Source organism: Mesocricetus auratus, unplaced genomic scaffold, assembly GCF_017639785.1.
Source record: "Mesocricetus auratus isolate SY011 unplaced genomic scaffold, BCM_Maur_2.0 Super-Scaffold_100026, whole genome shotgun sequence".
Taxonomy (NCBI): Eukaryota; Metazoa; Chordata; class Mammalia; order Rodentia; family Cricetidae; genus Mesocricetus; species Mesocricetus auratus.
The window spans coordinates 9,107,995-9,122,868 of record NW_024429207.1 but is presented as its reverse complement, the minus strand read 5'-3'; the positions used below and the strand labels follow the sequence as shown (position 1 = coordinate 9,122,868).

The window sequence follows — 14,874 nt, the reverse complement described above, 5'->3', positions numbered from 1 at the left end:
GAGCCAACAGGGGATTTGTAAAATCATGTTCTCACACAGTTAATCTTGGCGCCCCCCACCCCCCCACACAAACCATGGTTTCAGACATGCAGGCATAGGTGAACCGTACTGTGGAGCCTCATGCTGTCCTCAGAGTTGGGGAGACATCTAGATTAGATAACATAAGACAGAGTGAACCTTATCCTCAAATACACAATTCATAATCATTTCGGTGAGCAGGTGAGATTCCTGTGTAAAGAAGGGTTTCTTACAGACATCACATGCTTGAATACAGTAAACAAATTCTGTCTTATTCCCTTGAGGAGGTGGCATGTGCTTATAGTTCTAGGTAGGCCTTTAATTTTCTTATTCACTTATTTGCGTTAATGAGTCATGGAATGCCTATGTATTATGTCATTGGAATTAATGAAATAACTGTCCTATTGTGCTATCACTATTAAAAACCAGAAAACCCTGTTTCCTTATATTTTTATGCAATATTTTGTGGTCTGGTTTTTTTTTTGTCTATGAAGATTTTAGGGGTGCCATTGAGAGAACTTAACCATTTCCAGATATTTACCCCTATGGATATCTCCAATCCCTCCCAAAATGAATAATTACAGAGAACAGGAAGAATGAAGAACCAAATCTAAAAGTCATTGGTTCTTGGTGGCCTCCCCCCCGTACCTGGAAGACCTTGCTTATTGAGTTAGCCCCGAGCCCTGTAGGTCTTTGGAAATGCGAATGGAGTGGGGAGGAAGTGTAGGGGGTATGGGTTGAGGGGGCAGGGGTGCGACCTGCACAAGGGACAAGAACATCAGAAGCAACACCATCACCTTTCCAAAGTGAAGGAAGAATTGGGAGAATTTCAAGGGTGAAATTGCAGAGGAAGAAAGGATCGGAGATCGGAGCAGCTATTCTCAACCTGTGGGGTCTTGAGCCCTTGAGGGGGTGGTCGAATGTCAGATGTCCTGCATATCAGACATTTATGTCAAAATTCACAACATTAGGAAAGTTATAGTTACGGAGTGACAACAAAATAATTTTATGACTGTGGAGGGGTCACCACAACATGAGGGTTGATGTGTCAGGAAGGTTGAAAAACGCCAGCTTAAGGAAAGGCTCTTGTTTTGTGTTCTGAGTAAGTAGCATTTATGGACACCCTCCTCCAGCAAGACCTTGTTTAGACGCCGCGGACTTCAGTGGACGAGACAGACCCAAGGCACACAGCGCTGAGTTCTTCATGAAGCTTGTTTTCTAGGAAGGAAGCCAGGTGAGAGCCACACTGCTACCTTGTACAAGCTCCCCACACTCCTCCTTGAGCTCAGGTATTGTGGGGACAATAAGCAGAGTTGAGCTCAGGTATTGTGGGGACAATAAGCAGAGCTGTAGCGTGATGGTGTTGTTCAGTGCCCCTACAGAATGAATGAGTGGTCGGGGAAGGGTTCCTAGGGAGGAGTTAAAAGCTGGGACTCCAGTGAGCTTATGTGAAGAGACAGCTGTTTGTAGATACTTTCTGGCCAGGAGGAGTAGTAGCCTCATCGTACAGGCCTGCTTGTAGGTCTGAAAGTTTGGCATGAGGTTGGACCAGCCTGAGTCCTGAGGCTGCAGTGTGAGACTGAAGGTAAGGTGAGGCAGAGTACCCCAGTCAGTTCCGGGGAGGGCAAAGGCAGGGGCATTGCTCCTTTTAGTTTAGATAATGTAACAAACCAGTTTATCTCTTTGGCAGTTTTCTTTTGGATATAAGCCTTGCAAGTAAGATTGCTGGTTTAGCTTCTTAAAATGAAATCATTAAAAGCACGTATTTTTCTTCTGAGAGACATGTTTTTAATTTGTGAAATGCTGTCTTCATGCATAGAATTCATAAAAGCCATGTTAGAAGCAAGTGCAGTTTTTAGTAGCAGAAGGTAAGACAATATGTAGAGGGACGGGTGTGTGAGTCACATTCCTGCATTCCCACAACCCTGGGTTCTCTTAGTTTTTAGAGACAGGGTTTCTCTACTTTGGAGCCTGTTCTGGAACTCGCTCAGTAGACCAGGCTGGCCTAGAACTCAGAGCCCCCCCTTTCTCTGCCTCCCGAGTGCTGGGCTAAAGGCTACTCAGCCACCACCTGCCCAGCCTGAGTTTTCTTTCAGCTCTTCCAGAAGAGTTCCTGTGATGTCTCCTTTATGTGATGCTAATAACTCCATTTGGCAGCTAAGAATTACATTTACATAGGGATAAGATGTTTACCTTAAGGATGAGTTTAACAGACTTGGTTAGTTTGAAACTTAGCAGTGACTAAATTAGATGGAAATAAATAGAAACGAGAGTGTTGGAGGCAGAGTTGATCCTGGTCTGCTGTTCTTTCATGCTCGAGGTATTTGTAATGCGATTTCTTCCAGTTTTGGTTTTCGTTTCCTATCTGGTTAGACTTTATTATGTCTTATAAAAACTAACTGTATTTTATTGGGATTGGGGAAACATTTCGCCTTTGTTTTGTCAACACGGATGTACGCTGTGCACACGTCACATTTATGCATGGGTTGAAGTAACATTCTGAAATTCCCTGGCTCTGTTGTGTTTTCTCTGTTCAGAGCTTCAGGAGAGCAGGGGCGATGGCTTGGGGGCAGAATTTTTCTTCTATAGGCGTGGAGTAGGAGTCCGCAGCACCCATGTAAAAAGTGGGGTCCTGTGGCAGTGCCTGTGAACCCTGTGCTGGGGGGTGGAAGCAGAAGGACCCCAGGGAGTCATTGACTAGCCAGTCCAGTCTTGAAAAGTATCGTAGGACTGAAGACATGGCGGGTAAGAGCATTGCTGCTCTACCTGAGTTGAGTTCCTATCACCCACATCAGGGAGGCTCACAACCACCTGTAATTATACTTCCAAGGCACATGATGCCTTCTTCTTGTCTCTGTAGGCACCAGGCATGCATGTGGTAGTATACACACATGAGTACAAGCACTCTCACATACAAGTACAAATAAAAATAAATACAACTTTATAAAATGTGTGGTGGAAGGCAGCAGAGGAAGACACTCCGTGGAGACCTCTGGCCTCCATACATCATGCAGGCCACAGGTATGGGCACCCACACACTTACATGTGCACACTCATTTTTTTTTATTTAAGTAACTGTTAGTATGTAAGTAACACCTTGGCCTTTTAGGCACAGCCAACCTGTATTCCACAGGCCACTTGTGTCTTGGTCCCAGGGTCGTATGTAGATCATGTCACAGTGTCAAAAAGGTGGCCATTCCTTGCAAGTGATTCCAGCAGCCGCGTTTCAAACCCTGTTTTCATAATAATGTGTTTTTATTAGGCAGTTGTTTTTTTCTAGAAAGTTAGTAGATGTTGGGCGTGGAGGCCAGTAACTTCTGTCACTCACAGGAGGTTGATGAGGCCAGTCTGGGTGACACTGACATTTTTTTTTTTTTTCTGAAATAGTCAAATTGTACTCCCTTGATTAATGACAGGGAGTCTGTGAGAGTCAGGGCCTCTCACTGAGCCTGTAAGGGTAGGACTAGCTAGTCACCAAGCCCAGGGATCCTCCTATGTCTGCTGCCCCAGCACAGGGATTATAGGCACACACAGTATGCAGTTGTTGGGATCTGAACCCAGGTCTTCATGATTACTTGGCAAGGACCTTACCAATTGAGCCACCTTCCTAGACCCACCAATCTGTTCTTAAATTGTCTCTTCATGTCTTAAGAATTGTATTCCTCCAAAGCAGTACAGAGAAGCCCTATCTTGAACCACCCCCCCAAAAAGAAAGAATTGTATTCTTCCTCTCGAAACTGATGAGCCAGCACCAACCTTCTCCTCTGTAACGGAGTTCCCTGTTTCTGAGAACATCACGATTTGCTTCGCATCTGCTTAAAATAGTGTCCTCTAGATAATTTGCATCTGCACACCCCGGTTGCTGCTCAGAAATCGTGGTCCTGAGGGTTTGTGAGTGTATATTGCCTGCTCTAGATTTCTTCATTCTTGATTATTTAATAATTTTAGAGTCCATTAGTACACTATCTTTTGTCGTTAAAATATCAGATTAGAAATCCTCGGTTATATAAATATGTCATTTACCTAAGAAAATATGAGATGAGAAGACAGGTAGTGTCTGGGCTGCGATAGTGCACGCCTTTGCCTTTAATCCCAACACTCGGGAGGCAGAGGCAGGTGGATCTCTGTGAGTTCGAGGCCAGCTTGGTCTACAGAGTTGAGTTCCAGGACAGCCAGGGCTATACAGAGAAACCCTGTCTGGAAAAATAAACAAAACAGACAAACAAACAAAAAACAACACATAGTGGATTCCTAAAGACCCCTTTGTTTTAACAAAGGTTCCTACGTCTGTGTAATCAAGCCTTATACTGAATTGAGATCTTTATGTAGAGACAGTTGATGTAATTTGAGGTGTTTGCCACCATAAAATATGGTAATCAAGGTTTGTACCAAGTAATCGATTGTGCCTGTGAAGTAGTACATGGGTAGGTTAGGTTGATCTAAAAGTTTTTTAATTCTTAGAGATTTGGTATTATTTGACAGCAAAAATTAGTGTTTTGGATATTAACGGTATGCGAATGGATCCCATAAATTGCCTCTGTTCAGCGTGTAAATAACAGAAATTTTCAAATTGAAAAATTGCTTTATTAAAGTAAAATTTCATTTTAAAAATTCTTACTACACATTTGGTCAAAAACTAGTAAAAAAAGAAAGAAAAGGAAACAGAAAACAGCTGCTTGGGAGTGGGAGAGGAAGGTAGGAGTTGATACAGGTTCCGTATCACAAATGGAATAAAGCGAATGGAAGCTTTATTTGCTTGGTTGGCATGCAGCTTGTGTGGAACACACCTTGCTTCTCGTACAGCTGAGTTGCATAGGGATCTTCGGTTTTATTTTAAGATCAGTTGCCGTCCTTTTCTGCATTTAAATTTTGTTGTGTAGGAGTCCCAGCAAGCTCAGAGAAAGGGAAGCCTTCTCTGTCCTGCCCAGTTCTGGTCCCTTCCAGCTTATGCATTCTAGGACTCCAGAGACAACTGGCCGTTTTGGCAGGAGCTGTGTGTGTGTGTGTGTGTGTGTGTGTGTGTGTGTGTGTGTGTGTGTGTGTGTGTGTGTGTGTGTGTGCGCGCGCAGATGGTGACCTGGAGCTCATTCCATTCCTTCTTTAGCAAGGCGCACAGGAGGCTGGCACAGGACTGGTTGTTTCAACTGACATTTCACCCACTGAATGGCGCTTTGTCTTCGTACTGAAACCTACTTTTCCATACACACGCTGTGAGCTGTTGTTAGTCCTTTTAGGAAAACCAGCAAGCGACTCTTCACTTTTGCCTTTGGCTTTTACATTCTTGAGAGTTCTTACCTTGTGTTGATAAGATCTCCAATTAACCCTTTGTGCAACAGTGGTTGGTTTTTTTTTTAATAGTATGGTATAATACATGTCTGTAGAGATATTTCTTTTGCACAAATAGAAAATATTAGCAATTGAGCAAATAGCACCTACTTACTCACTGCTCTAACCTCCCACCGTCTTTTTTCCCTGTTCATTTCTCACAGGCTGTGATTATTTATAAGATCATGTGATCCCATATTGCCCCATGAAATTCAGTCAGGAAACTCTTACCTCAGATAAAACTTTATTTGTGAGAGAGCTGTTACTGTACCTAGTTGATAAAATACAGCGTTACCTTTCTCAAACAGTTTTCCTGCTGTGCTGTTGAATTAATTTTCACTTAGTTATTTCTCACAAGACTCAGTTTTCCTCTTTCTTAATTCCTTGAATACCTGGTACCATGCCTGGTACATGGTAAGAATTTTATGTTTGTCTCATGGATTAAACCAGGCAGTCGTCAGTAATGTGAAGTTCTAGATTATTCCTAGCAAATTCCAAGCTACAACAAACAACATGAAATGTGGTTGATGAAGAAGATAAACCGTGCAGTAGTTTTCAAGTATCTGTTAGGTCAGTGTTGAGAACTGCATTGGAACTAGCAAGGAATCTATTGACATTTCTTTCTCAAGGCGTTTTCCTTAAACTGTCACTTTTGGTCTGCTATAAACGTTTATAATTAGCTTATGATTGAGAACTCCGTGGTCCTTCCTGCTTAGTATGTTAACATTAATAGTATATTCACAGTTAATCTCTTGATATCTGTCCTCATAATTACTACAATATGCTGTTTTAGTATGAGTATGGTCTGCACAGCATAGGGAGATGCTGTGGTAGGTACAGTAACGTTGTGATGGGGTGGAGTCTGGGTGAGTTCTCTTTAGTAGATGCATTGTGTCGCCTAGCACCCGAGCCTCCTTGATGTGCTCCTCTGATGGTTGGGCTCCTCATTTTAACAGTGTTGCTTCTGGGTCATCCTCAAGTGGTGACAGATTTCAGAGTGTGTGATTTCCCCTGCAACCACTGATGACTTGATAAAGATCACCTGCCCAAGTCGATGGCAACAGCACCCTGGTGTCTTACACACGCCTTTAATCCTATCTCTCAGGAGGCAAAGGCCAGGTGGATCCCTGTGATTTTGGGGCCTGCCTGGTCTAGATAATGAGTTACAAGATGGCCAGAACTACATAGTGAGTGAGTGAGTGAGTGAGTGAAATGCATTCACTATCCTACAAGGGGAGAACGTATTCACTGAAATAATTGCCTGAAGCTTTCAGCAAACATCTACAAATGTCACCATTAGTTTGAGTTTAGCCAAAGTCAATCTTAATATGTGTTGATGTTTGAATAACTTTCCATACCCAAGGATGAACCTCCTTACAAAGAGAGTTTAACCCTGCGAGCCCTCATCAGAAGCATCAAGACTCAGCAGTATCGGTGATTCTGGTGTGGAAATCAGAGCCCAATCACTTCTCCATAAGGCTAGAAAGCATGAGTCTGCAGAGTTGCCCTGGGAGTGACTGCAGATTAAAGCAATCTCCAGACTTGAAACATGATACCCCAAATCAGATTATGTGCTTAATTAATGCGAGACTGGTAAGCTTCTCTTCTAAGAGCTTGCTTAGATTACTTTAAAGCTACCTCAACACTTTCTAATGGAAGTTTAGAGATACATATTCTTTAATTAAGGGTGAAGAAGCCAGACTAAATAGTAATAATAAAAAACAAACTTGACCATTGCTACTTAAAAAAAACCCTCCTTTGAGTTATTAATTACGAAGATGCTAGACAATAAAATACAGAAATCGTAGACCTAAAACATTGTAGTAAGTTCCTACAAATATACTTTGAAATGTTAATTGTTGAAGATGTTAGAATGTACATTGTTAAACATCTAATCACAAGTGGCTGGCACACCTGACTGCTAAGGTTGCCATTATTAACATGGATTTCCTCTGCTCCCAGGTATAAGTGGCTTTTTATAAAATGAGAGTCATGACACGTTACTGATTTTGAAAAATTGAGACAGGGTTGTTCGTCAGTAGCATGTCTTCAGCACAAGGGGAGAGGTAGGGATTAGATGTAGTTGACTGTGTTCTTAGATACAGAAGGGTTTCTCTGTAGGGTGTCAGTTCTCTGCCGAGCACTTTGTCTGCCCTATAAGAGGTAGGAGATGGCTTTAGATCATGTGTTTACTTTTACTTATTTTAACTGTGTTCCTCCTTCTCTCCTTGTTTCTTTTCCTTGTCTTCCCTTTCTGTTTTGTTTTTGTTATTTGACCTGCTCGCACTGGAACCAAGGGTGGTGTCAAACCAAGAGTGGCAGTTTCCTTTCTTTTTGGTCAGTAGCATGACTTTGTGAAACAATGGCTGAAGCAGGTATGGGTATCTTGTGTGTGTGTGTGTGTGTGTGTGTGTGTGTGTGTGTGTGTGTGTGTGTGCGTGTGTAGTCATAAGTTAAACAATACTAATTTATTATATATAATATAATATAATATAATGTCTTATATGTTGTATATATACACACACGCACCCCTAATGTGATTGATCACTGTTCTAAAAGAATTCAAGGGTTTCTTCTTATTAAATAATGGTGTGTGTGTGAAACTGGTGGTTATTTTAAAGAGGAATCAGATTTCAAAAATTTCACTCCTTTAAAAGGCTCAAAGGCATGTGACAGTTGATCGTGGTATTCTGATGGTATAGATCAGAGCAAACCTTTAATCACATTGATTGTTTTGTATCTTTAATAAAAAGACACTAAGACATGAGTTGGAGATTGGGGTTGGGTGGGTGTGGCATCCTGAGACTCAAACTCAAGACTCTGTGCTCCCTGGCAAGTGCTCTCACCAGGCTGTATCTCCAGCCCCTCCCAGTTTTAGAGGCAGGTAGTGTAAAGTTGCAGATTGAAGTTATTTTTGAGTAGGAGTAACCAAGGAGTCAGAAATAACAAGCTTTTTGTCAAAAACTCTGTCTCTAGGACCTATTAACGGCCATGGTCCGTTGAATAAAATCGGCAAACCTTCAACAAGAGAGCTATTCTGTGGGTATGGAAATTTGAATGGCTTAAATTATTTTTGGCGATGGCAACTTGACTTTGCTTTACAAAGGTTACTATGTTGAAACTGGGGCCACTGTGTCAGTTGGTGAAAGTGGTGGATGTTGAGGACAGGGTTTAAAGTAACCTTGGTGGTAGCCAGAATGAGCCAGGCTTAGAAAGCTTTATTTACTTTAAAGTGTTTACTTGAGCAAGTAGTATTATGTGCCATAAGCCTGGAAAAATCAGACCAGGGGACAACTACATGCTTAGTTAAATATCTCTTGGGTCCTTTTGGAAGGAAGGTCTGCCACAACTATGCTTTTCTTTTTCTTAATTGTTAAAATTAATTTTCTTTCATATGGTATATTTTGGTTATTTTCTTTCCCTTCCCCAATTCCAAGATCCTACCTCCTTACCCACCCAACTTAATCTTTTCTCTTTCTCCCCCACAGAAGACACAGACCAGAGAGAGAGAGAGAGAGAGAGAGAGAGAGAGAGAGAGAGAGAGAGAGAGAGAGAGAGTCAATTAAGTTAATAAAACAATAAGACAAAATAAACAAAAACATCTACAAAAAACCACGGAGTTCGTTTTGTGTTGGCCAACTACTCTTGGGCACAGGGCCTGTCCTGGAGTGTGGTTGGTACACTTGGTGACACCCCATAGGAGAAAACTCGTTTTCCCTTTGCTAGCAGGTATTGGTTAGAAGAACCTTCTTGTGTGGGGTTGGGACTCCATGTCAACTTGCCTTTCTCAGTGCAGAGATTTGGTCTGGTTTGAACCTGTGTAGGTCCTGTGCATGCTGGCACAGTGTCTGTGTGTACAGCTGTGTATCAGGCCTGCTGTGTCTGGAAGACACTGTTTCCTTGGCATCATCCATCAACTCTGGCTCTTAACATCTTTCCTCCTCTTCCTCCGCATAGATCCCTAAGTCTCGAGGGGAGGGGTTTGATAAAGATATCCCAGTTGCCGCTGAGTGCTCTTTTAGAAATCACATGGCCTTTCTTTCCCTTCAGTGCAGCAGTGATTCCAATAGATGCATATTTAAAGTTAGTTTCCATAGTGACATCTGGTGGTGCCTTTGCAATCCCATCAAGCACGTTAGGAATGATAAATATTCTTAGCGAATAGTTTCATGTTTCCAGCTTTTCTTCAGAGTGTCGAGCTTATTAACAACTGTTTTGAAAATGTCTTCGTTGTATTCTCAATGTTAGGAAGTTGGGCACTCAGGACTTCTGAAATACTTCATTAAAGTAAAGGAACAATCCCCGATTATGCTACACTGCTGGGCAGTTGGTAGACCAGGCATGTCTGATCCTGTCTTCTGTGCTCAGCATGACCATCGTACCACATTCCTCATGAAATAAGAATCCTGTGATTTCCTTCTTCCTCCCCATTCTTCCTGGATTTGTTTTTTTTTTTTTTTCTCCCTGCATCTGGCTAGAGGGAATTTTCTAGAAGGCAGTGTTGCCTTTTCCTTTGACACCCTGGCCTTATCTGTCCTCTAGTTACACACTGTTATTGCTATCTAAAAAGGTGAAAGAGGGAACCAGGCATGGTGGCATGCACCTAAAATCCCAGCACCTGGGAGACAGAAGCGGAGATTCATCTCCTAGCAACCATTCTGTTTTTGTTTTAAAAGCAAAGAAATGAAAGGCAGAAAATTACAACTACAAACAGAGATCTCGGGGTGGGTGGGGAGGATAGGTTGTTGAAGACAGAATGTAAATTCTAGGAGAATCTGGAGATAAAGATATGTGTTTAATAAAATCAGTAAAGACTGTAGATTTCCTTAGTTCTTTATTTCTCCCAGGAGGAAGGAGTTTGTATCTTGCAATACAAAAGAACTTGTTACAGATTATCAACAACTGAAAGTTGATTCATAGGCAAGAGAATTAAATTAAGAACAGGAGTGGAAGTTGAAGAATTGAGTGACATTGTCTGATTCACACCCAGCCATGGCCTGAAGGCTTTAGTTTTCCTTTTGTTTTCCCCTGTGCTGGTCCTAAGTTTAGGAACTACCGGTTGTAGGAATAAGGGCTCATAGTGACTGGAAGAGTACACATTATTTCTAGTCGTTCTTGGAGATGGCCTGCACATGGGTTCTTTTAGAAATAAGACCTTCTCTAAAGCATGGAATGAATCCCTGTCAACCCTGATTTGATTGAGGAGGTGTGTCCGTATTATGCCTCTCATAGCCTGTGACTTCATGCCCTAGGAAAGTGGGCACCTCGCTCCTTAATCTTAGTCATTTGAGTAGCATTTGACACAACCCTGTTTTTCTTTTATATCTGAGCAGAACCATGCGTTTCATGTTCAACCTTTATTTACATCCAGCCGTTTCCCTCCTCACCAGAACTGGGAGTTCATGGTAGGGGTTCACCTTGAGAGAAACACGGCCCCTCCTCCCCTCTTGCCCAGGTGATTGGGGAAGACCCCGTTCTCAGCAGAAGGCTACACTCATGCGACTAGGGGAGGAAACATGAAGGACAGTAGATACCAGTTTTTCATCATAACATCCTTGTATTTTATAGTATCCTCTTAAGGCTGATGTATTTGAATGAATATATCATTTTCACCCAAATACTGACATTTAAAAGTGCATGGGATATGAAGCCTGTCTGGTCTTCAGGGTTACCACACGAAGTCTGTTTTTTTTTTTTTTTTTTTTTTTTTTTTAGCCCCGGTTGTTCTCAGAATAGACCTGACCAGGATGCTTGCTGGCGCCCAGTTCATGACTGCTGCCCTTTACTGTGGCTCTGGGAAAGTTCCTCATCTCTTGAGTTTTCCATCGTGAAGTAGGGACAATGGCAGCTCTAGTGTAGGCAGGCCAGAAAAGATGAGACAGGACAATGCAGGACTGCCATGATGCTGGCATAGAGTAAACCCAGAGTAAATGGCTTATATAATTGTCATTGCTTTATGAGCTTATAATTACATTGAAAGGACTACGATTAAAGAAAAGGGGGGAATAGCAGCATGAAATATTTGATGGTTAGAAGTGAAAGGCAGGGGGTAAAATCTGTCTGTTTGAAATTTTCTAATAATACTTCACTTGTCCAATGAATTTAATTGCATTTTAATGGAGTAGCAGCACGGGAGAGAAGCATATGCCTCTTCGTTTTGTTAATATGTAATGCGGTAGTGGAGACAGCCCGTGTCCCTGACTTCCTTGGGTAAAGTGAAGGCTTCAATGAACAAGGGAAAATAGAAAAGATACTATTTGTTGCAGATACAAACAGTTACAATGTAGTCATTTAATTGTTGACTTATTGAATTTGTATAGATTGGGTTAGAGGAAAAGAAGAACCATTTTAGCCTGTAATCAGTTGTTAATTGTAAGTGGCTGTAAACATTCATCTTAAGGTAGTTCACTTTACGTTTGGCTATTCAGTGTGCTGTGACTTCTTCTGATACCACCCCCAAAAAGCAAGCACTGAAATTTAAATAATCCCAAATACAGGCACTTTATTAACCATAGTTAATAACCTCACAGTGCCTGAAAAATTGTGAGTAGGTATTAAGTGCGCGCGCGCGCACACACACACACACACACACACACACACACACACACACACACACCTACCTATAGAAGGTAATGTATAGTTGATTAGTTCAACTAAACCACTCTACAATGTATCCACATTTCAGAACATTGTGTTGCATACAGCTAACAGTTTATTTGCTAATTTAAATACATAACCAGGGTTAGTGGTTGAGATAAATAGTGTTACTGCTGGATATAGATGACCTCGGTTTTTGCTTTTGCATTTTGCATTGGATGGGGACCCTTACTGCTTGTGAAGCTGGAGAATTTCTGAAGGGTAGGCAGGTGCATGGTGTTGAATGTTGAAGGTGTCCTCAGTTCACAGCGATCTGTCATCCTAGGAGTCAAGAGGCAAAATTGTGCCATTAAGTGAAAGGCCAAGTTTGCTTAAGACAGTTGATATTTCCATGTCTAATCACTTTGTTCGGGGAGGATTCTGGAAGCAAAGTTTTAATAGACGGAACCAAAATAACAGCAACCCTCTTCCTCTGCTCAGCAGTGCTACACTTTCCCTCTTACTGGTTCTCTCTATAAAAAATATTTTCTAGTTGGGGTCCCGAGAGAAGACTCTGTACTCCAAGGCCAGCCAAGATACTGGGTGGTTTAACTCTTGGAGTAGTGACTGTGCTTTATATGAGAAGCCAGAAATATCACGAATAGCCAGGGACGACACATGGTTCTGCAGTTTTAGAATACAACAAGGAGAATTTATGTTTTTATAACGTACTGTTTGCTTAAGATGGTTAAAAATATTAAGAAGTTTAGTGTGGAAGAGATCTGAGCAATCTCTTATGATTGAGTTGCAAAAATTTCCCATTTTCTTTTCTTAGCAGTTTTTGAAGGTTTAAAATTTAACTTGGAGGAATGTTACCCCGGTCTCTGTCCTGGGCTGTGGTCTAATGGGTGGAACTGAGCCCTGACTCTGGTGTCTTTGGTTTCCTGCTTAATCCCCATGAAAGCCAACACATTTAAATCAGCCATAAATTTTATCTTTGGGAAGCAGGGTAATTTTTAGACCATGAGATGATCTCTTTGTGCCCACTTTCAGACTCAGATCATACATTTTTAAAGTGGTCTGCTTGACACTGGTAGTTGTAAATACTTCTGTAGTCCGTATTGTATGCTACACATTTGACAATTGCGTAGGTATTAACTCGTCTCATCAATCTTCAGGGGTCATGCAGTTATCTCCATTCTGTAGGAAGAGAAACTGAGGCAAAGGGTTAGGTAGCTTGTTGAAGTTCATGCCTCTAGTAAGTGGCATCTTGTGCATGTCATTAACTTTTTGTTTTGCCTGTTTCTTTTAGGTGTTATAGAGACTTCAGATCGACTGGACAGGGAATCAACTTCCCACTACTGGCTCACAGTCTATGCCGCGGATCAGGGTGTGGTACCCCTGTCATCCTTCATAGAGGTCTACATAGAGGTGGAGGATGTCAATGACAACGCCCCGCAGACATCAGAGCCTGTGTACTATCCAGAAATAATAGAAAATTCACCCAAGGATGTATCCGTGGTCCAGATTGAGGCATTCGACCCCGATTCTAGCTCCAGTGACAAGCTGACATACAAAATTACAAGTGGAAATCCACAAGGATTCTTCTCAATACATCCGAAAACAGGTATGTCAGTGCTTTTAAATGGACTGTGTATGTATGAGTATAGTTTCTCCGGTTTGGCACTCCCCTTACTTTTTTAGTTGTTCAGAATAAGCCTTTATTTTTGGTTGAAATTTAATCCAAACATATGTTTACCTCTTTGGGCTCAGCAGTCCTCAGCCTGCTTGTTACAAACCCCAAAAGACCATTGGAAAACACAGATATTTATATCACAATTCATAACAGTAGTGAAATTTCAGTTATGAAGCAGCAGTGAAAATAATTTTATGGTTGAGGGTCACCACGACACGAGAAACTAACTGCATTAAAGGGTCGCAGCATTAGGAAGCTTGAGAATCACCGATCTAGCTGGTTTATGATTTTGCTCCACAGTAAAAGCTTTGCACTCTGGGTCAAATGCAGTTTTCATTATTTCAGTAGTAGTTCAATGATGGCATAATAAACCCCGAGCAAATTTTGCTGCTGCGTATCTGATTTTTTATAATGGTGCTTTATTTGGGAAGAATATTAGATTTTATTTCACAATTCATTGCTTTGTAAGAACTGTTATAAGTTCTTTCCAGTGCTGTGACTGTAGGTAACAGAATTGAGGCTAAACCACTATAGGGTTGGAAGCCATCACCTTCATGAACCAGTACCCCAGACATTTCCTTCATCATTCTCTTCTCTGAGTCTGGGACCTCACATGGGCTGGAGAGACAGACAGCTCACTGGTTCAAAAGCATGTGCTCCTCTTGCAGAAGACCCATGTTCAGTTCCCAGCTCCCACTTTGAGTGGCTCTCAATCTTCTGTAACTCCAACTCCAGGTTATTAATGCCTCTGGCCTCTGTGGCACCTGCAGACACAGGCACAAACTCATACACAGATAAACACACATATGCTCATAAAAAAGAGAATTGTGTGTGACCCTCTTCTTCTTAGAAGGTTGGCTCCATGACCAGCCGTCTTCCTTGATCCTGGGAGCCCACACTCTCTGCTGTTCCACGCTGGATACTGTGTTGGATTCTTTTCTTGGTTCTTAGGCCTCAGTATTTCCCACACTAAAAAGAGTTGATCAATGCAATTATCATTTGCATTTGCATAGTGAGCAGCTTGGCTCTGTTTGAGCCAACTTTACATGTTGAGTGCCGGACTATTTTGTTTCATTATTAATCAGTAAAAACACAGCTACTGTATGACACTGAAAGAGCAGTTTCCTTGTAGAATGATGAAATGGCTTAGCCTGTCAGTTACTGGCCTTAAAACTAGTTCGGGCTTCTTCCATCTTTGTGTGTGTAACTATCCTGATACTGTTGTCTTCCCTTTGTTTGAGTGTCACAAGTTAAAAGCT

General features: G+C 41.8%; 1 protein-coding gene across 10 annotated transcripts in view; it reads left to right on the top strand.

The window, feature by feature from the left end:
- Fat1 (FAT atypical cadherin 1) overlaps window positions 1-14,874 on the top strand; it is a 115,756-nt gene that overhangs the window by 39,351 nt on the left and 61,531 nt on the right. For all 10 annotated transcript variants that reach the window (XR_005871179.1, XM_040731895.1, XM_040731889.1 and 7 more), the window contains one exon: window positions 13,232-13,546. Coding sequence is in view for 9 of the 10 variants with exons in the window: in XM_040731895.1 (XP_040587829.1) it covers window positions 13,232-13,546 (315 nt within the window). In the remaining variant the exon portion in view is untranslated. The remainder of the gene's footprint in view (window positions 1-13,231; window positions 13,547-14,874) is intronic.